Consider the following 23,963-nt stretch of genomic DNA (forward strand, 5'->3'; position numbering starts at 1 on the left):
ATTACCATCCCACGGAAAATTAACAAGGAAATTGAATTTAATGTCTGTTAGAAATCTCCTTCTCAATTCTAAGGAAATGTATCATTAGGTGATAATCATTCTATAAAGTGAAGACCAACTCTTTTCCCTGAAGTTAATTATTTAACTCGCTGTAGATTATAAAAAATTTAAAGATAGGTAAATACAATCTATATTCTATATGAACAAAATGTAAATCAATACACATCCAATCTTAGAATATCCAAAAAAAATCATACAGGATTAAAATACCAGTCTATTAAGTTGCCCATCTTAAGTTTGAATCTGAATGATGAAACAAACAGAATCTATTTCTAGGAGAGTTAAAGGATGCATACATTATCATTGGATTGACCATTCTATACATAGAACATTAATCATTTGATTAAAATAACATTAATTTGAAAAGCCTCCAGATTCACCAAAAAAAAAAAGAAGAGAAATATTAAGATACTTTTTTTTCTACAAACCTAATTAATTAGGATTTAAGGATTAAAGGTTAAGTCAAGCTTCTAGATAGAAAAAATAGAAATATTATGTATTTTTTTCTAGCAATGTCTCTAACTAGGATTTCAGATTTAAGAAATAACATCATGAAAATCGAAAATAGGACAATACAATGAAGACTGTTATGTCAAATAAAGTTGAAAATTAGAAAATTTGATCAACCCTGACTTAATTCATACAAGTACTTTTAAACTTTTTTCTTACTTTTCTTTCATCAATTTCATCTGGATGTTTAATAGATCACATTTAAACCTATAACACTAAACACTCAAATGATCAAAAGAATTTTATACAACTAATGGTAATTACCCATGTTTTAAAGTCATTGAGTGTATATTACGCTTACAGCTTTAATGTCTAGGCGTTTACTGTCTAGCTACTTAAGGTCATGAAGTGTGATTTCCTGAAATAGCCGGTACATATAGTTTCCCTAAAAAATTTCATTTGTAGCATTACATGTAAGTAATAACTATCCAAAGTTATGAAAATAAGTTGGGGGGGGGGGAGAGGGTTTCCTAAGGCAAAAATCCTTTCAAAAGGAAGGAAATCATAATGTGTCATGTTAATTGTTTTTTAATATCAGAAACAAACAAGACCTACATGTATATGAAAACCAATACAAAAATATAAATAATTAATAAAGACATAAACTAGAGATGTAAAAGTTAACTTAAAACACAAGTACATGTACATGTAATGGCACTAAGTATGAACATAGATGGGGAGGTAAATATGAAATAATCCCTCCCATCAGAGTCCCAAGAAATACTGTCTGACAGGTTTGTATCAGTTCTTAGACTGATACATGTATATTTTCCCAGACAGTTACAGACATCAATCGATCTGCATGTAAATTGATTATCAGTATCAGATGAATGAATCATTATGTCAAAAGAGGGGGGATGCAATGTAAAACCATCCATTGTGAAGAAACTATACAATAATAGACCTGATCACCATAGGTAAGTACAAACATAGATCAATATCACAGATGAAAGATGTTTACCTAATAATCCAGTACAAACAGCAAATTCACAATCACTTACCGTCAAAGGTGTGCCATCATTACCTAACTTTTTACTCCTTCTCCGACCACTGTATGTTCTAAGGATACGGTTAGGTACATTTTCCTTGTTATTAATACTCATTTCTACTATACACAATATTTCTCACAACTCCCATAAAATTTCTATTAATGAATGGATTCCAATGCAGACACAATAATATAGAAATCAATACCACATAAAAAAAGCCCAATCCCTCTAACAACTCTATCCTAGGTGAATAATTACACAAAAACTGGTTCAAAATGACAACAATTTACAAGTTATCCCATCCATAAAGAGTCATATTCAGCTAAAATATACGTCACAGACTAGTAAACAAACAATTTATCCCAGGAAAAGACTACTTATTCCAGCCGAGGGTAAATAATCAGAGAGCCAACACACATAAAGGTTAATAGCTCAGAATCAGTGTGAACCATAGTAACACTAATTGAATACATACTCTAGATATCTACACTTATTCTGAATCTATTATATATGTGTGATCATTTTTGTGTAACCTCTAAGACAGGTGATAAAATGTTTATTGCCACTATGGAAATCATTATACCAGATTTAACCTTTAATATTTATATACAAAGGTCAAATATTTGGCACAGATAAAATTCTACCATCATCCATAAAGTGATGAAGTGCATATCAGTATAGCCCTTATGACTAAAGAACCATTGTCTTGCTAGACATCCATAACATAAATAAAGCTTAAGATGTGATACAAGTTATGAGGTATGTTAGAATTTTGTCATACATGTACATGCATATGTAAATTAGAGAAAGATATTTTGAGTTCTGTTACTTCTTATTAAAACAGAGGAAGGGGGACACTTTGACTAATGTTAAACTGGTACAAACATTAGGGTTCTAGGACTGGTCTGCTGGGTGTATGCCCCCCATCCCCCTTACTTGGTAAGAAAAAACATTTTCACCATAAGTTTCACCCCCTAATATTTTTTTTGCCTTGCTTTGCATGGCATTTAATTCAATTAATGCCCCCCCACTAAACTCAAATCCTGGATCCTCCTGGGTTCAATTACTATTGACAAAAGCAAAGTGAAGCAAAACAGGTTGCCATTGTGCCATACTTCCTTTTTGATTGCTGAAAAAAAGGGCAGGGTGTGTAAGCATCTTCCATTAGTTAAGAGTAACTGAATTTTTTCTAATGTCATTCTTAGTATGTAGTGTTCATCCCCTTATCCAGCCCTTCATGTCCCCCCCTAGAACCTAGGTCCTTTAAGGTGTTTCCTATTCACACTTTGGTATTATACTCAAACGTTTTTGTTAAATCCTACCAAATGTAAGATCTTGCTATTCTCAGACAATTAATTGCAACAAAAATAAGTCTGTGACGCAATAGAAAGACTTTCATACTAATTGATCATGTTTTAATCAATAAAGCTTCAAATTTTTCTGGATAACACCCAATCACTGCAAATTCAATCATTGATTTCTGCATGCCATCATTCTCAAAGTCAATCGAAGGACACAGTTTTGTTTAATGCTTAGACAAGCGGCTTGTCATGTAGTATCTGAGCAAATTGTGAAATTTCTCCATCAATTATTATTTTCACTTTGATTCACCTCAAATTAAAGTGCATGGCTTACTCTGACAACTTTACTCTGCACTGGTCACGTTTCTTTTTCATTTCATCTGGTCTTGTGAAATAGAAATATTTTAATGATAGGATCATTCTTGAGGTCTAAACTACAATCTGATTCCGAGAGGATTATGCAAATTATGGAATAGCCCTGAAGCAACAAATTTTAGCACAGATTTATATATACCAAGGGAGGGAACTCTATTAACTGAACATGTAAATGAGTTACTTAATAAGATTTATTTAAATCAGTTTGCTTTTGTAACAACTAACATAACATTATAATGACTTCCAACCAAATATAAGGTCTTGTCTTGAAGCCAAAACATCAAAATATACAATCTATTATATAAACTAAACCAGTTTTTTAGTCTAAATACATGTACATGCATTAATACACCAAAATGAAAACATTGAAACTGGAATAATTCCAAAAGTCTACTTAACTTGCTTAAATCCATTTTAATTATTTGGCAGTTAAATTGCATAGGTTAAAGATCTTCTCATAACTGGGTCATGGTAAAATCCTGGATTAGAATATACACATGTATGACATTGCTTCTTAAAATATAATGAAGTTAGAATTACAAATTATCTTTTAATGCATGTACATGTATTTAGACTAAAGTTCTTATTCTTGTGCCATACATTACATACTAGTATTGAAAGCATAAGCATATCATCATAAATGAACAACAAAATGCATTTTTTTCCTATTTAGTACCTGGGAAAAAAAGGAAATTACATATATATATAAACTGTCAGACATTTTTATTGTGGAACTTGCATTTATTATAATACTATTAATTTATTTATGTTGATGTAAAATATGTTTAAAGATTAAAAGCTGTATTATGGAAGGAAGTGGATACACAAAATACAGTAAAAAGGGGGTGGGGATTGTTTATTCAGAATAAATTAAAAGTTGATAAAGACATTTTGTAAATCTCTTAAAGAGATCAAATCACTTGAAAACAAAAAGAAGAAATAGACAAAACTCAATAACCAAAACTCAATCATTAAAAGAAGTGTCAACAACTGTTAATTGACCTATGCATGTATTTAAATTTCCAAATTTTTGATATACCAGGAGGGGGACTGTTTGGATTTACCAATTTGTCATCTAAGTTTGTAAGGATGGTCAGGGAAAGAGACAAACATTTACTGGTTTCCTATCTAATCATGAGCAACCAGGATACTTTCTGAAATGTTTTTGTTTACAAGTTTTTAATCAGTGCAAGTTTTATTATTGTTGTTACTTATTGATTTAATGGTCAACTCTTATGGTATGTTGGAAACGAAAAAGTATCTGAGTTTAAATATTAAAGATCATATAATAAAACTTTGCTGATCCAAAATAAGAAATACTCTTTTTCTTAAAAGGCAATAAATTTAAAATTTGCTCATTTTATTTTTATCAATGAACAAGAATATGAAAAACTAATCAGGATATCCTTCTATACAAACACTTCACTCTTACATCATGATCTTCCCTGTGTCATCCTATATTAAACTATTTCACCTTTTTTTATGATTAGAGCAATCAAGATACAGTGAAATTTGTGTAAACTGAATCCTTTAAGGACTTACATGTGGAATCATTGTTCATTGCTTGGCTTTTGGTGGTTGACTCATTTATTGGCAATCAAACCACATCTCCAATTTGTATATTAATAAGCCATCTTTGTTAGAATCATGCAAATTCTGTAAAATGATACACACCAAAAAAAGGCTACATATCTTCATTTTTGTCATTAAGTTGCCCCATAGGTCTATATGATGAAATGTATAATTATTCACTCCAATCTATTTGCACTTTGGAGTTAATTTACATTGAAAATCCAATAGTTTCTATTGTATTTTAGTGTCATTTACATAGTTATCTCCCTTAATTTTAAATTCCACAGTGCATTCTATATAAATTTTACTTCCTAAGAACACGAGTTATATGAAAAACCGAATCTTAATTTCTGTTTACTATGGCATTTCAAACAAAATATCAAAAATGAAAATATGAAGACTTACCTGGAGTACAACTTAATAATTTGCTTAGTTTAAACAGGTGTTTAGTTTTCACAGATTAAAAAACAATGAATGTGGTATTAAAAGGACAATAGTAGGTGTCTGGTTTAGGCAGGTTTATGGATTGTTCAGACCTTGGTTAAAAGAGGCTTCACTGTTTGGTTACCTTCTGATTTATTCAGATGTATTTTGATGCCTTATTCGCCACATAACTCACACCATCAACAAAGTTATGACCTACATTTTAAATTTTGGTTATAAAACAAGAACTCTTACATAATGCACTTTCCATTATGCAAATTAAAGTAATAAATATCATATGTAACATCAATTCCTGGCACATTTAAAAATTTGTTTGTCTAGAATAGATAACTGCTACACATTTTGGTGAAAAATAAAACCAAACAAATAAAATACGAAACTATGTACAGTAAGTGAACAATGAAAGTCTACAAATTCTACAAAAATATATGTCACATCAATTGCCCTTCCCTTGTTTACTTCAACTTCTTAAATTTACTTATTCAAAGATAAATGCTTTATCAATTCAATACATTTATCACTGATGTCCTGATTTAAAACTTCAATACTCATCCCAGTATCAAACTGATAAGTCATTTTATGATCTATTGTTTCATGATGAAATAATTCCAATCTGAAATGACCCATATTTCTCGATATAAAGTAATCTCTTGCAACATTTAAAAAAATCAGAATGAAATTCATTTCAAAATTCTGTACATTTAGTATCAATGTATATGCTTTGCCAAAAAAATAAGAGGGTAAACCCCTCCTCCCTCCAAAAAGAGAGTTTTCAATGGGCATCAGGTTTAAGAAACTGCAAGTAATGATGCTAAAACAATTCTAAATTTATATATCTTTTTTGACATGATGCTTAAAAGAATTTGAGATAAAACTATATTATAAAACAATCCCTTTTATGAATCTGAAAGGGTATGAAAGAAAATAAAATGTGTTACCTCGTCTGGATGAATAGGACACACCCATCGACAGAAAGCATTTACATCCAAAGAATTGAAATGTTCCTCATGTTTCATTTTAGCTAGTCCCACTAATAATGACTTTTCTTGCTACTATCCAGAAAAGGGAAATAGAAGTATAGATTTTTCCAATAAGATTCTAATTACAATGGTGCCCGCATATATCTTGATGCGCAAAAATATTTCAGGATCTAGGGACTACCAGAGTATTGGGTTTTATCAGTAAAACTAACATACCTTCAAAATACTTTTTTAACCAAGGAAAATACCTTAATACTTAATGCTTATCAAGACGCTATCGGTAGGGTTAATTTATAAAAACACATTATATCTATGACATGTGTGTCTTACCAAAAAAATAAAATGACACCTCTGACCTACCATATTTGGACATCATTCAAACAGCAAGTTCAAAAAAAGAAGTAATTCCAACTATGAGGAAGAAGTTTATTGTGCAGGTAGGTCTTTTAGTGTAAAACTCTAATTTGTACATAATAAAAGTTTAAAAATAAGATTTAAAGTCTTATCACACCTACAAATCCTTGTACATGTACCAGTAGTAATGATACTGCTTGTCTGAATATGATACTCCATAAATATTGTATTCATGTAAATTTACAATTTAAGTTGCTCTCAATGTCACCTCTATTAAATAGAAACCTGCCTTTTCAGGGCATCCATTTTTTTCTAGTTTTATTTTGTTTTGTTTTGGGGGAGTTTTTTTTTTAGGGGGGGGGGGTAAAAATCTGTTAGTTTCATATTATTTACAGACTGAAAAAGAACGGTATTCTGAAGTTCCAAAGAATTAAAAAAAAAAAAAAAGAGGGGTTTCTAGTTTCTATTTCTTTTTTTTTTCCCAAATTTTGAACTTTTCCAACAAATTGGAATTGTTCCAACCCCTGGAACCCCTCTGACCAAATAGATTAATAGATCACCTCTCTCTATTAAGCTCATCATGCCTCAACTGGAAGGTAACATTTATAGGTTTGACTGTGAACTTGTTATAACAGGTTTCAAAATATTAATGCTGTTCTTGGAGGCAGTGTTACTGGGAAAGTAAATGGTAAAAACACCAGACACCATTCATAGCTGTTCAAAAATGAGCATTTTCACTTCACTTGCATGAAATACTAAAGCAATTACAAAGTGTATGATTACACAAAGTACCTGTACAAATCTACCGAGTACAATAAGGACTAATATCTTAATTATTCATAATTATAAGAATCAATAAAGCTAAACCAATGATATCAATATCAACAATTTTTCATTAACCCTATCATTGTCGAAAATTAGAAACTGATGACTACCAGTATGTAATTCGTTCATTTTAAAAGACAATTCACTTATTTCTAATGAACTTTTTTTTAAGTACAGTCTAATCTGTTTCAGTGACTACCTGTATTCAGCAACAATGTCCTGTCATAAGACTATGATCCCTATGTAGTGCATTTGATGAAATTAAACCTGTATATAAAGACCACTCTGGGCAGGTCTGACTGTATCTATATGTACAACTTCTTTCAATTGATTAGGACATGAATTTGCTATAGTATACCATAAGTTATACAGCTATGAAGTAAATCAGTCCTAAAAATCAATACAAAAATAAATTAATAAAAAATTCTTATCAAATTTCGATGTACATTGTATACCGAAAACTTTTCACTAAGTCATAAACCTCCTTACCTTTAAAACCATAATGTGGTCAAATAAAATTTATCTCAATTTCAAAATATTTTGTATTGCATCATCTAGACCTCAGCTGATTGGAAGACATGACAGTTCAATTGATTTGCAAGCCAATCAATTCACTTAAATAGGTAACACGCCTTTCTATGAATCGACTTGTGTTCGGCCAAGTTTCACTAAAACCCACTTTCGCAAGAAACTTTTACATCATTTATAGTTTGCAAGTTTAATTTATGTCAAATATCATAAAAGCTACTTTTTCTTTCATTATTTTGATTTTAACGCAAGCAATTCAACTCATTACATTATTCTAACATTAAATTTTCTTGTAAATTGCCTGTTTGCGATTCAAAGTATCATATAAATTGCATAATTTCAATATCAAAATTCAACATTTATCAAACTGAAAGAACAAGGAAGAAAATAAAGACTCTAAATCAATATTGAACATTTGTAAATAAACCGAGATTAAAGTAAATCCAAAGAAATTTTCCCACACAGACACACACCACCTTCTTAACCAATGAAAACATAGAATGATGGCACTCCCTCATCAAGGTCATTAGGTTAACCGGTAATAGATCAATGAGAGAACATATGTTTCCTGTCACATCATCAGTTTCTATTGTAATTCCTCAGCTTAATATTGAATTTTGAATTTTATCAATAAAATATATTAAAATATGCATTTGACACAACATGAACTTATAAACAGTTGCATAAAATATTCATAAAACTTTCCATTAGCTTATGAAACATAAATTCTAACAAGAGGCATGTTGATTTCAAAAGATTACATTTAAATCAACGAGTAAATACATTTGAACCTTAACAGCAAAACAAATAAAGAAAAGAAAAGACATTGATAATTTATTGACTTTACAGTAAAAAAGTCCTGAAAACCATGTTTATTTTCTAACCTCTTCTTTTGATGACAAGTTGTTGAACATGCAAAAATCTCAGTTCTGCACTTTACGCGTTACTGACTTATTGTATGAAATCTCTATAAATATGTTTAAAAATTAGCAGTTATTCACCAGAAAAAAAAACTCTGATGAACATCTCCGGAAACATCTAAAGTAAGGGTTTCAAAAGTAAATGAAGACCCATTGGCTTCAATCAATTTTTAAAGCCATAATGAGTTCTAAACTTTTCCAGGTGAACAAAATCTGCACACATCAAATTCATTCATTCTAACAATTATTCAAGATTAACATACAAGCATTTTCAACTTGAATATTGAAAAACAAGGCCCAAATTCGTGAGAAAAAAAAATTCTAGAATCTTACCAGAATATCTTCATAGTGAGGCATAGATTTAAGCAGGGCCTGAATAATAGGTTGGAATTCAGGCTGAAGCATCTGTTTGGCAGCTTTCACCATTTTTTCCTGTGTTATTATATTTCCATCTCCAGTTTCAACTTCAGCTTTCAAATTCATGACTGGTCCTTCTTCAAAATTTTCGTATTCAGTAGCCATTTCTTTTAATTTAAAAATAACTTATCTTTCAAATGTCACAAAGGAATAGTTTCTTTCTAGATATCTCTTCAACAAAGTAGCTTTTAGCTGTTTGAAATACTCAAAATCTTTTTCTTCTTTCGTCAACAAATCTAACTTTGTAAAGTTTCTTCCACAAAGTTTATAAAAACTGTGTACAGTTTAGCAATTGAACAACCAACTGGATCAATGAACAGGCTTATCATGCTATTTATACATATTCATAGACTACGTCACAGTATTTATGTACCTTAAGAGCGGACAACCTATTCACAATATGAATTGATCATAATCCAAGTGTAAAACCGTTTAATTGGTATTTGATATGGATGGTCAGCTACATAAATTCCTAATGATTTGACGTGGTCAATTACTATTAGAGGATTATACTAGGATAGTATTGTACTATATTGATCTTGAAAAGTTGGTAAATGTTTGTAAACAAACACAATTGATTTTTAGGTTAGGTTTTTCAACACATACAGAATATATTCAATCAAGTTAAATTTGATGACGAATATGATAAGACTAAATTTATTATTTAAACTCAAGTAATATCAAAAGTATGACACTATACAAAAAAACAAAAAACAAAAAAAAAAACACCCTCATGACAGAATTTTAAATAGAGGTGAAATTACTTTTCCTCAATGACAGATCCCGGAGAGGGGGAGGGGTGCGTTCAAATTCCCCTATTATGGAAAATTTTATTAATTTTGTGCAAAATTTGGGCAAAAAAGAAAGCAAAGATTGGGCTGGAACACTCTTCTTTTTTTATGCATCCCCTCTTTCCAAAATCTCTGGATCCTACTTGTCTGTCCATTAATTAGTTAGATATTTGTAATATCGTGGGACTACTGCCACTGAATGGTACCAAAAAGTTAATCATGTATTTCAGCATGTACACCATTATTCTAGAATACTTCCAAAGACTACTAGAACATTTTTAGAAAAAAATCTATACAGTCTACTCATAAAACCTAATCAGGATAGATCCAGAAAAAAACAGAACAGTTGAATAAGGAAATACACTAGCACTCCTTTTTCTATCCTTATTAGGAACGAATGTAAAAAATCTGTGGAATTCATGAATAATTCTGATTTTGTTAAATAGATTATAATGCAAAATTAAAAATTTCAACCAAAACTTGTTTTTCCATAAGTTGCTGAAACGTCAACACTTTTCCTTGTATAACTAGACAGGTATGTTAATTATGTAGGTACCAAGCCAATAGCCTCAAATATATTTAGGGATATAAAAGGGGGTAAAAAAAAAGGGGGGATGTTTTGACAAAATTCTCCCAGACTTTATTTATGCTTCAACAATTTTAAGCTGGTTTTTTTTTTCAACATATAAACCTTTTTTTCTGAAAAGGGGAGAGGGGGTGGATGGTTCACAAAACTCTGTCAACTTTAACTAACTAGTCTTTCTAACTAGCTAAAGGTTAAAAATAAGGTCAGATATAAAATATTTACAATAGGATGGAGGACATCAAAATAATTGATTGACTGAAGTTAAATATCTATTTATCTATCTACCAAGCATTTCAGGAGACCACAAGATTTGTTCTCAATCAATAAGAGACCATAAAATAAACATGTTTTTAAATAGCTGATTTCATGTCACACACATAAACACTTTCATAACAATGAACTAACCAGTCCTCACTCTCCAACATGTACTTTAAAAAAAAATAAAACTTGGGTATGACTTGAGTGGATCAGACCTACAAGCCCTGCACCTGAGACTAATGTTGTAGATCACAAGGGAGGTAAATTAAAATTAAAAACAGTCCATCATTGAAAACATTCAGGAAAGCCAAGTATTACAAGTAACTATAAACAAAATTCTGAAACAAGGCATATATGGGAAAAAACTGTCAGGAAAAAATAAGGAATATGTTTACTACCAATAGTAGGGTTTCCATACTTACATTAAACTTCCTATCCTGCAAATGAAGAGGGCATTACATGTAGGGAACAACTTCTGACGATTTCAATCATGGAAATGAACTATAAAGGTAAAGCTACATGTACTTTTGATCAATGATAAATTTTCATGAATTATGTAAACTAATATATCTTTTTCTATGAAATTCTTGTACCCAGTACTTCATATCATCATGTCCACTAATAATTCTACATGTACATGTGTATGTTGAGGTTTGTGGTTCTAAATTTGAACTACCCTCATAAACGGTCAATGCACTTTTTTTTCACATTTTCTAAATTAAGCTGAAGCCATGTAGTTACATTTGAAGGTTATATGTCCATGTTTACTTTTGTCTCCCAGTAAGAGACTTTTTTCATTTATCAAAGATATAATAAATGAAAATGGGACTTTAAATGACATAAAAATCTATTCTACCTTGGTTAAAGGTCAGTACTCTTGTGTCAAGGATAACAGGGTCAATTCTAAGATCAAAACACATGTTGAAAATTTATCATTTTCTTATGTACACCAAGAAACACTTACTATACAAATGAATAAAGAAAATTTGGGGAATGACCATGAAATTATAACCCTAACATAAAACTTCACCAAAATTTACAAGAGGTCACAACTCTGTCTTGAAAGTGGAGCAAGACTCCTTCATCAATAAATCTCATGGAATAAAAATTTAAAATGCAATACCCAATGATGCACAAAGAACTATATCACCAGATGGAAGAGTTCTAATGTGTCATAGTTTCCCTATCATCTTTCGTCAACCCTGGACTTGACATTTTATGAGCAACTCGGCGGGTGTTTCTAGAAAAGCAGAGGACCCTATCAGTGCACCTGGTCCATGCTCCCAGTTGTTAGTGAAGTCTGAGTTGCTGATTTACTTTTGTTACTATATGTAATAATTTAATTATTTTATGTTATTTGTTGTGTGTGTCAGTTTTCCATGTCTGGTCTTTGTCTCTGGATTACATTCTTTTGATTACCGCATGACTCTTGGTTCCTTTTATTACCCTTTCTGGCAAATACAGAATGAAACAAGGTGCTTAAAGACTGCATGTACCTCAGTCAATCAACCAAAGCAAGTCATTAACAGGACTTTAGATTCAACTACAGAAGTGCCAAAATAGATATAAAATTTACAAATCTTTTCTTGAAGATTTAAAGCTTTAATTATTTCACCTGGTTACTTTTCAAATAAAGTTTTAGAAAACAAAGTCCTAAAATCTACTTGCAAATGGATGAAATGACAAGGTTATTGTAAAACTATATGCTTTGAAGGAGCACACTATATTGTGAGGGAATAAAAAAAAAGTCCCTTAAAATTTCTGCTTTATTTGTTAAGTCAATGACTACTAAGTATCAGCAAATAATAGGGGTTTTTTTTCATTAAGTTCTTATTACCAGTACATGTATTATCTTTCCTTTCCATTATTTCAGTTCCACTACTATCATTAAGTCGCAGACTCTGTAATGATATTTAAGCATGCTAAGCATTATAGAATGTGCTTCTTGACAATCATGAATATACAAACATACTCATGGAGGTGACTCCTCACATTTCACCAAAGATACAACTTTAATAAATATTGATATGTAACAGGGAAGCAAATTCACACTGAATTCAATAAGGACAAAACTTATGTAGAAAATCACATGTACAACATCCATGTGAGCTCAAAACGTTTTAGCACAAAAACATGTTTTTCATCATTATATGTCAAGTATATTTATTTTTGTCCATGGTATTTACAGGCTTTCTAGATTGGACTCCCACTTGCCAAAAAATGTGCATGTTAGTAAACACTGGTGACACTGATATGCAAAACTTACATGTACATGTATAAAGTTATTCTAGAACATTCAATGTCATAAGTGAATGAATAGTTGGTCAAAATATTGGTCATAATGTTGCTGCTGTAAAAATAAGGATAATAATTAGGAGTAAAAACTGTCTGTTTTCCATGTCTGGTCTTTGTCCCTGGATTACATCCATTTGATTACTGCTATAACCTTGGTTCCCTTGATTACTCTTAGAACACAAACACTGCTATTTCTTTAAAATAATATCCTGTTCTTAACAATGAATATTTGCAAAGGCAATGTTTCAAGAATTGAGCATCTCTTCCCTTGCCTAACAAAGTCCAAGCAATGTCCTTCAGCTTTAGTTTGATCTGCTTAAACTTGATCACTGCAAATCCAAACACATAAATACGTTAATTCAAAATCAAAGGGATAAAATGTGAAGGGTTCATCATACTGGTGACAAATATTAAAACTGTACTCAAACTCTAAATTTTCAACTACCGGTAGTGACGTATGACAGAGGTCTCTGTCCCTTCCCCTTACCCCGTCCAGTAGTGACTGAAGACAGAGGTCTCTGTTCCTTCCCCTTAACCCATCATTTTGTAACATTAAAAGCAGACTTTGTAAATATCACATTTTCTCTGTGAACTAATTTCAATGCAATACAACAAAGTTTAAAAAAGTACCCACAACAAATAATTTTCAAACACCATAGAAATAATAAAATACACTGATGTGGCAGAATCTGTAAAACTTAATATACTTTTAGTACTATGAAGATATACCGGCAACTTTTTTGGGGTACAATTCCTCACTGTCTACCCATGAAACTCATTATCTTAAAAAAAACTCTTTACAATTTATATTAAAATTACCAACCTGCAGATATTAAAAAACCAGAGACACATTTAAGGGGTTTTATATGATGTACGTCCACCGTTAGGAAAAAATTGGATTTTCACATTCAGAAAAATATCAGGCCTGATTCCCAATGTCCCCTTCAAGGTATTATCATGGCTACACCCCTAACGGTTGCATAAATTGGTTCCTTTACCTTCTCATTAAGTGTACATGTATGAATGAATAAAATATTACTAGTAAGTATCTAGATGACATAACAGCCTACACATCAGAGACATGTATTTCTAATGCGTAATACAAGCAAAAAAAAGGAAAACGTAAATTGTTGCTAACAGCTACATGGATAATCTAGGAATGTGACAAGTAAATGAGACCTTTCATTTTATCATTAACATTTCACAAATGTCGTATCACTTTGTATCTTAGCAGTTACTGAGCTTCTTCAAATTCTTCATTGCCGAAAGCATTAATCCAGCTAATTTCTAGTAAACTTAAGCTGTGTATCTAAGGAGGTAATTTAAAACTGAATTTTGCAAATGCTTGAAATGAAATAAATCTATTTTTTTGTACATTTATAGTTTAAAAAATATAAGTTCTAACTAGGCAAACATTGTTCACATGAAATTCATGTGATTCCAGGTTCATGTAAACTTAACATGAAATTAACTGAATTTTCATGTGAAATTCACTTAACATTAACTTTATGTGAAAATTTCACATGAAAATCACATGAATGTTCAATTCACATAGATTTCAGGTGAACTCTGTCACAAATTTTAGTTGCTCATTCAGGTGAAAATCATGTGAATCATATGAGAAAATCAAGTGAAATAGTTTTGACTGCATGCAGATTATTATTTAGCAACTCTTCCCTTGCCTAACAAGGTCCAAGCAATGTCCTTCAGCTTTAGTCTGATCTGCCTAAACTTGAAGTCGGCCTCATATCTTTACCTACACTTAGAAATTGATGGTAAAGGAATACTATTGACCAAACTTTATGACAAACATGATGACTTTTCATTCATAATTGGCAACTTTCCTTTCGTCGGTGGCAATATCCCTTCAGCACCTGCGTATGGAGTGTTCATATTACAACTCATATGTTATGCCAGAGCTTGCCGAAACTATGCAGACTTTTTGTATCACGCTAGAACTCTAACAAATAGGCTTCTGGAACTGGGTTATGTTGCTACAAGATTGAAGTAATCACTACAGAAGTTTTATGGTCATCATCATGAACTCGTGGATCGTTATGGTGTATCCATCAGCACCATGAAAACTGATTTATTTGACAGGTCATAGTTTTCCTTTCCTCCTTTGTCTATCCCAGACTTGACTTTTTATGAGCAACTCGGCAGGTGTTTCTAGAAAAGCAAAGGATGCTTACCCTACCGGTGCACCTGGTCCATGCTCCCAATTTTTAGTGGAGAACGAGTTACTCATTTGCTTTTGTTACTTTGTTTGTATGATTTAAAATAATTTATGTTCTTTGTTGTGTATGCCTGTTTTCCATGTCTGGTCTTTGTCCCTGGATTACCTTCTTTTGATTACCGCTATAACCTTGGTTCCCTTGATTACTCTTACATTCTCTCAGATGATTTTCTTCTATGAACAGTACATTGTACATTTTTTGTACATCACCTAGTAATAACAAATGTGAAGGTTATACAAATCTGACATTTCATATATTAAGCACATGTAATTTTTTCATAAATAGGAAATTATTTTTGATCATAGGGTTGAAATTTTCAAGGATTTAAGATGGTTCATATAGCTCTGTAATTCTTTCCTTCAAAATTTTAACAACTTTTCAGACTAATAGAGGACTGTACATGATTCAACTAGTCTGAAACAAGAAAAGTGTACATCATTTCACTAGCCTGAATCAATTTTTACTAGCCCCGGGCTTCGGACTAGTGGCTAAAGGTGAGCACTGTTTCAGTTTCAGTTTCCACAAATATTCAAACACTGCAAAGTCATCAAAGAATTTTTTTTTAATTATACCCACAATAGACGTACCTCCAACATTGTGATAGTGCAATGTACATGTAAGTAAATGATAAGCTGTAAACTGGTGAAAAAAAAAATTCAACACATAATTTAATTTCATTGGCAAGATTTTTTTTCAGATCAAAGCTGATTCACTGCATTAGCAATGAACTTCTGAACTTGACCTTCACAAACATGTACTTGAATACTAATAATACAAGTCAGTAAATTAGATGTGGCAGCAAACAAGGAACATTTGTAGGTGGAAAGGCCATTTACTACTGCTACAAGTACATGTACATGTATTAATAACTTAATTAATTAATAAAAATATTGTTGTTGGTTGATATTGCTAAAGTTTAATGTCCAGTAGAATATATAGTAGGTATTTCATGAATTTCTAAGTAAAATCCAGGCAATCACAATTAAAGGAAAATTAAAACAGAACAACATACAAAAAATAAAAAAAAATACATGGAAAACTTGAAAACCAATTATACAAGCAAGCCTAAAAAAGACAAGAATGTACATGTAAGAATTGTTAACACTGTCGTTAGATTGATCTGCTTTGCAGGGATTTCGGCCATAGCCTCTATCCTTTTTCTTAAGACCCTTGTATTATGATACAAAGAAGTCAAAATACCCTTCAAAATAGCATTCTAAACTTCATTGATATGCAATCATGGTCAATGGAATTTTCTATCCAGGGAGTTCCCTGAACAGACCCAACATTCTACATGTATTCTGTAGCATTAACATTCATGCAGAATCATGGAAACAACAGCCAAAAGGATGACATGCAGTGCTAGCCTTCAGCCACTAGCCCGAAGCCTGGGGCAAGTTGAACTTTGATTCAGGATAATGAAATGATGTGTATGGGCTGGTTGACTCCTATACAGTCCTCTATTATTTGGGCTAGTCCTTGAGAATTTCAAAGGAAAGGACTGGACATCACATACCAATCTGACAATATTTTCAGAATCATTTAGTAGTAACTCATAAAGATGCTTGGATTGTCAATTTCAGAGTCTTCTCATTAGTTTAAAGGTACATGTAAGCAGGATTCTTTCTTAAGACTAAATGCATTACCTCCTGATACTAAAGCCAGAAGGCTATCAGTCATACTACAACAAGGGAGTGAGTCGATTATTTAGTCCAATAATAACTTGTAAAAGTAACAAACTGCTGGTCATGTGATTCTGATAATACATTTCTACAATTCTATAATCCTTTCAAATTTATATAAATGATACTTTTGAATAATAATTAAGCATTTCAAGTTTATGATTACAGCTTTATCAGTACACTGAGCTAGCATTTGTCATTAATACTTTTGGAAGGTTATAATTAGTCTTTAGATACAATTTTTTTCTATAGCTGAACTTGTCAACTCTTACTGACAAAAGCATGTAAGGCTAAGAAGCGATAAAAATTGTCAAGGACTGAGAAATAGAATTGGCACCATTTTCATGACTATCAGCCAAGGAAAGAAAAGATTTAAGACCCCATTTACAAGAAGAATATTCTAACTCAGTAAATTTGCCTGAATACAACTTACCCTTGAAAAGTAGGTGTGTTTTAGCTCATAAAACAGAAAAATTACTTATAATGTACAGTATGTATATACATTTTTTGTAGAGTTTGTTTATCAGCTAATTTACATCAGTATAAAATATTTGAATAAAATCACAAGCTATGAAAGGGTAAAAAAATTATCATAAAATATAAGTTAAAAGCCACATACATTGTGTATTCAAAGAATTTTCTACAATGTATTATTTTCTGGTTGGAATGTCTCAGTGGACTACAGGAAACAAGCTGTTGTTATATTTTGAGCACAATGATAATGGTGGGTGTGGAAACATCTCTTCCTGTACAAAATATAGGTTGCAGCTCTCTTGCGCTAGGCCCAACCAGCATGTAATAACTCATGTCTTATGATTCAAGTACAATTTAAATGCACTATGTACTTTAAAACATAGCAGTGTACCAATGTACATGTAAGAAGAAATCTAAAATCAACTGCTGGATATCAGACTTCATGACACTTTACATGTATGAAAGTAAAATAATCAGCTGTGCTGTAGCACACGATACACCAGGAAACTTTTTTATTTCATGTTTAGAATCAAATAAAACTGAAAAAAAAAACATTGAGAGATGAAATAAAGCGTTCTTCCATGAACCATTAAATCTGCTCGAAGTATCTGTGAGATATCATACATGGTACAGACAGACACACAATTGCAGTACCTATACATGTATATCTTATTATCGCTGTCAATAGACAGGCATACAAGTTTTTAAAAATATTGAAGATTAGTTGTTGTTTAAAGTAGCAGTCCATTTACCTATAAATTTCTTCAATGCATAAATAAATAAATAAATAAATAAATAAAAAATATCCCAGGCAAATCAAAGGACAAAAGAGCAAAATAACAATTATGAAAAAAAACAATAACAAAAACAGAACAATTCTTATTAAATCCAATTAATATGTTTATGATGCATTATACTAATAATGTCACATGTAAGTAGCTTTAAATGAATTAATCTGTCAGCAATTAACATGTAATGTACGTTAAATGTACGTCAACAAACTATTTGCATATGGCACCTTGACAAAGTCTCACATCTCAAGATTAAAAACATGCACAAAGCTCTTTTAAAAATTCTTGTCAGCTTTTGGATTAAATTTTGAGATATGGACTTTATGGGTCTTTAGGTCTTGTACTTGATTATTATTTGACAACATGCCAGAGGACTTTTATGAAAACGTGCAAATTGGTAAAGGCTTTTTTTGGAAGCCAAACTTACTGCCAAGATGGAAATTTCTTTATGTAAATGTAATGTCTCTGTCTAAACCTACTTGGCTAGGTTTCAAATGAAAACAGTAGGGCAAATGTGACGCTTTACATGAATATGAATCGACAAACATGCATATTAACATGTTTGATAGTATAAATATATAGCAAACATTGCATATATTTGTATTTCATTTTTTTTAAGTTTATGTCTGAAGGGTCTATACAATTTAACTGTCAGAATGAATCATTTATAAGAATGCTGTATGGTTTAAGGACATAATGGTACATTTCAAGAATATGATGTTCTTTCAGTAAACCTTTTCATGCATTTTAAAAGGAACCAGATAAAATGCTTTATTTTTTCCAAACATTAAAGAAAAAGCCCTAGACTGGCTGCACTACTATATGCTTAATGAATTTGGTTTGTAAACAAAGGCCAACAACTGCATTCCAGCATTTCATCATGGAATGTACATATGTAAATGCAGCATTGAACATATTGATTAGGTATTATTGAAAGGTAATATTGGGTTAAAATTTTAGGGTTCTATATTTTGTAGTTGTGCATGTACCATTAAAGAAAAATATTAGGCTGAACTAAATTGGGGTTTTGCATACATGTATTATGATTTCAGGGTAGCGATGCTTCCCGTCATGGTAAATACAAGAACATGTACATGTAGCTGTGCTAGAGCAAGTGGTATGCCCACCCACCCAGTGATGTTAGAAGTATGTGTATTTTAAGTAACAGGTTAAAAAGAAAAAAGTAGCAGGTATACTGATGAAAAATTTTGCAAATTTTGCAATAGTTCACCCATTTTTGAAAATTGAGAAGCCATCAAAAGATGAGCAGGTAGCTGTCTAATTTTGCTGGATGATGACTTCTTTTGATACCATTCACTAGTAATGAAAACACTTTGGTAATGAAGTGTAAAAACATATATTGCACAACATGCCATAAAAGACAATGTGTAAAATTCTATTTCATACATGTACAATGTACTACACTTGGTATGTACATGTGAATACATGTGAACACTGACTGACAAAGTAATTTCTTATTAACCTACAGTACATATCAATTTAGTAATAATATGGGTTGTCAGTGTTCATACATGTACATGTACATACGTGTACATATATACATTTTAATTTAGAACAAACGCATTTGCATTCCCATGTAAACTTTAATTACTCATAAAAGTATCTTCAATGTTGGAAATTTTGAAAAGTTATTACCATTTAAAGGCTAAAAACTTTCAAGAATAACAGCCAATATAAGGCTGTATATGTACAATAACAAGACCAAAGCAACCTGTTAATGGATATACATTTGTATCAAAGGGAATTTTATTGACTGATCAACACAATCACAGCATTCGTGCACATACTTTCCAGCTAAATTTGAAAATGTATGTTACACCAGCACTGCATCTGAGTGATACAGAAGCCAATCTATATACAATGGATAATGTTTATACAGTCAAAGGGAGATAATCACAATACAATTAGGATGAAAAGTTCTAGAACTTTGTAGATGTGAATTTGTTCAGGTACACATTTTTATGCATGTACCTAATACTAAACAGGAAATTGTTAGATGTGTTAGATGTATTTGTAAATACAAAAATATGTTACATGATGTGCCATTGGCAAAAATCTTTTTTATGTTTTAGTTAACTCAGTGCTTCAGCTTTAAATTTAGATGTACAGTACAGCTCACAGCATACTCTGATAAATACCTGACATACCTCATTACCTGGTAATCAATGCCAGGTATTCATTGCTTGTTGGCTTCTAATTAACATGACCCCCATCCCAAGCATCACATATATCTAATATACAAAAGGAAATCACACACAGGTGGCTCACCTCAGTATTTTAGAATTAGTATACAAGTTGAATAAACTGAACATAAGTTGTTTTTTTTTTTTTATAATTTAGGGTTTGGCATTTTTATGTGTGTATAATTAAAATTTCAAAAATATTTAATTCATTGGAAATATTGTATTTATCAGTGTTTCATTAAACATACATGACTTTTGTCTTTGACAAGTTACGGCATTTTGATATAAAACTGATTTGTATTATTACATGTATTAGATATTTTATACATTTATCATCTTGGAAAACTGAGAAATTTGTTTGCAGTTTAATTAATCTTTTGAAAATCATAATAAGGAAACTATATTTTGTGGGTTTTTTTCAGTTGAGTTAACACATACTGACACATTTTCTGCTTTAATATTTATTATCAGAATTTTTTTGAAATATAGTTAAATTCAGATTTATTTAATTACTGACACAGGGATGTTTGTATGCAAATTAAAGTCGCAACAACCCAAAATTAAAGTTAAAATTGATTTATTATATTTCCTGGGACTTTTTCCATACATTTGATTTTTACTGGAACACCTACATGTTATATTTATTTTTAATTTTGTTTTGGTCAATATAACTCAACTGTAATTTCCTTTTAAAATTAAATTTTAGACAAGTCTGATTTTTATTTTAAACTTAATACCATTTTTCCTCTATAGGCATGTTTGGATAGAACACCAGAAACTTTGCATTTTATGTATTCTTTTAACTTTGGAATAAATTTGTATTTTAAAACGTCCTTTTAAGGTAGAATAGAAAATTTATATACATGTACACATGTATTTCAATTAAATATCCATCAGTCTAATTGCTCATATCTTATCAATAACAAATTATATTAATTTTTATACAAAATTATGTGTTTCCAAGCACTCATTAAACCTTACAGGTAAATTATTTTTTTCTACTACATGTATCACCCAGACAAGTAATTTTTACATGAGACACCAGAATTAATTTACATATGTATCAATTCGTGAGTTGTAAATTACAAATAATTGAATCAATTTCAAAAGATTCATACCTGGCATACCAGGTATTGGAGGTATGCCAGGTATTTATAAGTCTATGCTGCGAGCTGTACTGTAGGTACATGTATGAAACTATAAGTTACATGTATATAATGGAAACGGGAGTATACTGCATGCACAAAATGTCCTTAGTGTCATCAGTTGCATATGTTGCTTTCAATGGAAAATGAGACAGAAGTATCATAAGATCATATTTATATTGAAGAATGCACCAAAACTTGTAAGACATGAAACATGCATTTAAATACATGTAAAGAAAAAAATACCCTTGTGAAATGACATGACAACAGACAGACGATTCATTTAAAAAAATCAATGATATGAGCACTTTTATACTCACACTTCTCTTCTCTACGGGTGCTGGATTGTATCCTCTCTTACTAGCAGGAGATAAACGAACTGGGATGTCTGGGGATGCTGCCAAGGACATTTTAATTAACCTCTGAAGCAGTTGGACAGTCAGGAGTGCCAAACATAAATAAGAGAGATTAAATGCCGGAACCAAAGTCGGAGTTCGACCACTAAAATTCCGAGATTCTTTGATATGTGTAAATAATCACCAACTCCGCATCATATTATTTTTTTGTATTTAAGCGAGTAGCTAAAATTAATTTTTTTCACATATACTTTGTTAAATAAACAGTGTTTTGTATTTGATCACCAAAAAATATTATCCGGGGTGAAAACTTTTCCCTATCCGGAAAGTGGTTTCGCTTATATACACGCTTTTCAGGAAGCCGGATTCGAAGGTGATCAGGCTCTGAATCACCGATTTTGCTGAAAATGCTTAAATGAGTCGCATATCACCAGTATGACGCAACCCAGATCACAATACATATAATTTAAATTGAGATCTTTGATCAGAGTAATTTAACTTGATTGTCAATATTGCAAAATCCAACGAAAATGGCGGCAATAATTTCGGGTTCAACTCTTGCTATGATGTTTTATGACCATTCATCGGGCTATGGGAATAAGGTACCTTTTTGTACTTATTGTAAAATTGAGACATTGGAAATCTGTGCTACATTTACTTACCATTGATTGCATCAATGAATGGTGGATCTAAGCACGTCTAAGTTAAATATGAAATATATACTAATAATATAGCTTCAAAATGTAAGTTGCAACTGAATTATGCACCCTGTATCAGGCTATGAATTGCAGACACTTGATGACTTGTCGGTCAATTTACAGGGAGGTGAGGCTGATGCCACACCAATAACTTTTGTTGATACTAAATGACAAACTGAAATCTTGTCAAAAAATTAAAAAAAAAAGCATAGTATGTTACTCCTTGTCTAAAGAGCTATAAAGAATTTCCAACTACCTGACCATTCGACCTTCTCAACTTTAAAAACTTAAAAGCTGATTAAGAGAACTTTGATCAGATCATATGATTTATATCTTGCCTAACAGGTAATCTTTGAAGAATACAATCAGGTACTCAAAAGAAAAATGGCTGCACACCTATAAAGTTTCAAATGGGAAAAACAATCAGATGCAAATGATTAAGGTCTCTCATAAGGACTATTGACAATACTCAATGTCAAAGAAGATGTTGACAAACAAGGTTGACCCATGAGAAACATAAAATCTCCTGTGATGTTTCAAGAGTATGACCATTTGTATTCCAAAATTATCACTGAAGTAAATATTGAAATGAGATGAATAAGTGATTTCAGTAAACAAAGAGATGGTTGGTGATGCTTAGTTTGGATTCAGAAAACAAATTCAGTTTTTCAACCACTTTGAAGAGAGGCAGATAGATAACAAGAATCAAACTACATGTACGTGTACAAAACAAGGGTCGCGCTGGGCTTTGCCAATTTCACAATTTGCGATTTTTGAAATAATTCATCAGAAGACTTAATACTATCATATTTTTGGATACCTTTGGCTCTAATTTCTGAAAATTTGTGACAAAAAATGGCAGCTGGCGATTTTTCTGGTGACAGAATTTTGGAAGCCAGAGCAGCCCCTGACAAAATATGCCATCTTACAATGTAAGGGAGCTCTGACATTATAAAGGATGCTTCATGTATACAATGTACATTGTACATGTATGTTGTATGTCATGTATATTCAGCTGTACAGAAGAAACACCATCAAATTTAATGCTTAAAACTTTCTATTTTGATAACATGTTGAGTGTAATTAGAAGCATTTTTAGCTCACCTGTGTCCGTCATCTGTTAACTTTTCCAAACATCTTCTCTGAAACTACTCTTTAGATTGTAATCAAA

At 31.4% G+C, this 23,963-nt stretch overlaps 2 protein-coding genes across 8 annotated transcripts in view; one reads left to right on the plus strand and one right to left on the minus strand.

Annotated features, from left to right (window-relative positions):
• The window catches only part of LOC148620805 (hexokinase-2-like), a 35,786-nt gene extending 13,570 nt beyond the window's left edge, over positions 1–22,216 (minus strand). For 2 of the 6 annotated variants that reach the window (XR_015920958.1, XM_088574611.1), the window contains exon 1: positions 9,192–9,586. Coding sequence is in view for 5 of the 6 variants with exons in the window: in XM_088574611.1 (XP_088430737.1) it covers positions 9,192–9,380 (189 nt within the window). In the remaining variant the exon portion in view is untranslated. Of the gene's footprint in view, positions 1–1,571; positions 2,010–6,189; positions 6,385–7,899; positions 8,083–9,191; positions 9,587–22,058 lie in introns of those variants that run through there. The other 4 variants (XM_088574614.1, XM_088574616.1, XM_088574615.1 and 1 more) reach the window with 4 other exon arrangements.
• Positions 6,463–23,963, plus strand: part of LOC148620806 (uncharacterized) — a 30,979-nt gene continuing 13,478 nt past the window's right edge. Inside the window, exons 1-2 of one of the 2 annotated variants that reach the window (XM_088574609.1) lie at positions 6,463–6,668; positions 19,442–19,535. In XM_088574609.1, the coding sequence (XP_088430735.1) occupies positions 19,449–19,535 (87 nt within the window). In that variant the 5' untranslated portion in view covers positions 6,463–6,668; positions 19,442–19,448. Of the gene's footprint in view, positions 6,669–19,441; positions 19,536–22,415; positions 22,697–23,963 lie in introns of those variants that run through there. The other variant, XM_088574610.1, reaches the window with a different exon arrangement.

The sequence above is a fragment of the Perna viridis genome, chromosome 3 (assembly GCF_037379345.1).
Source record: "Perna viridis isolate PV_CMFRI_1.1 ecotype Kerala chromosome 3, ASM3737934v1, whole genome shotgun sequence".
In the NCBI taxonomy this organism is placed as follows: Eukaryota; Metazoa; Mollusca; class Bivalvia; order Mytilida; family Mytilidae; genus Perna; species Perna viridis.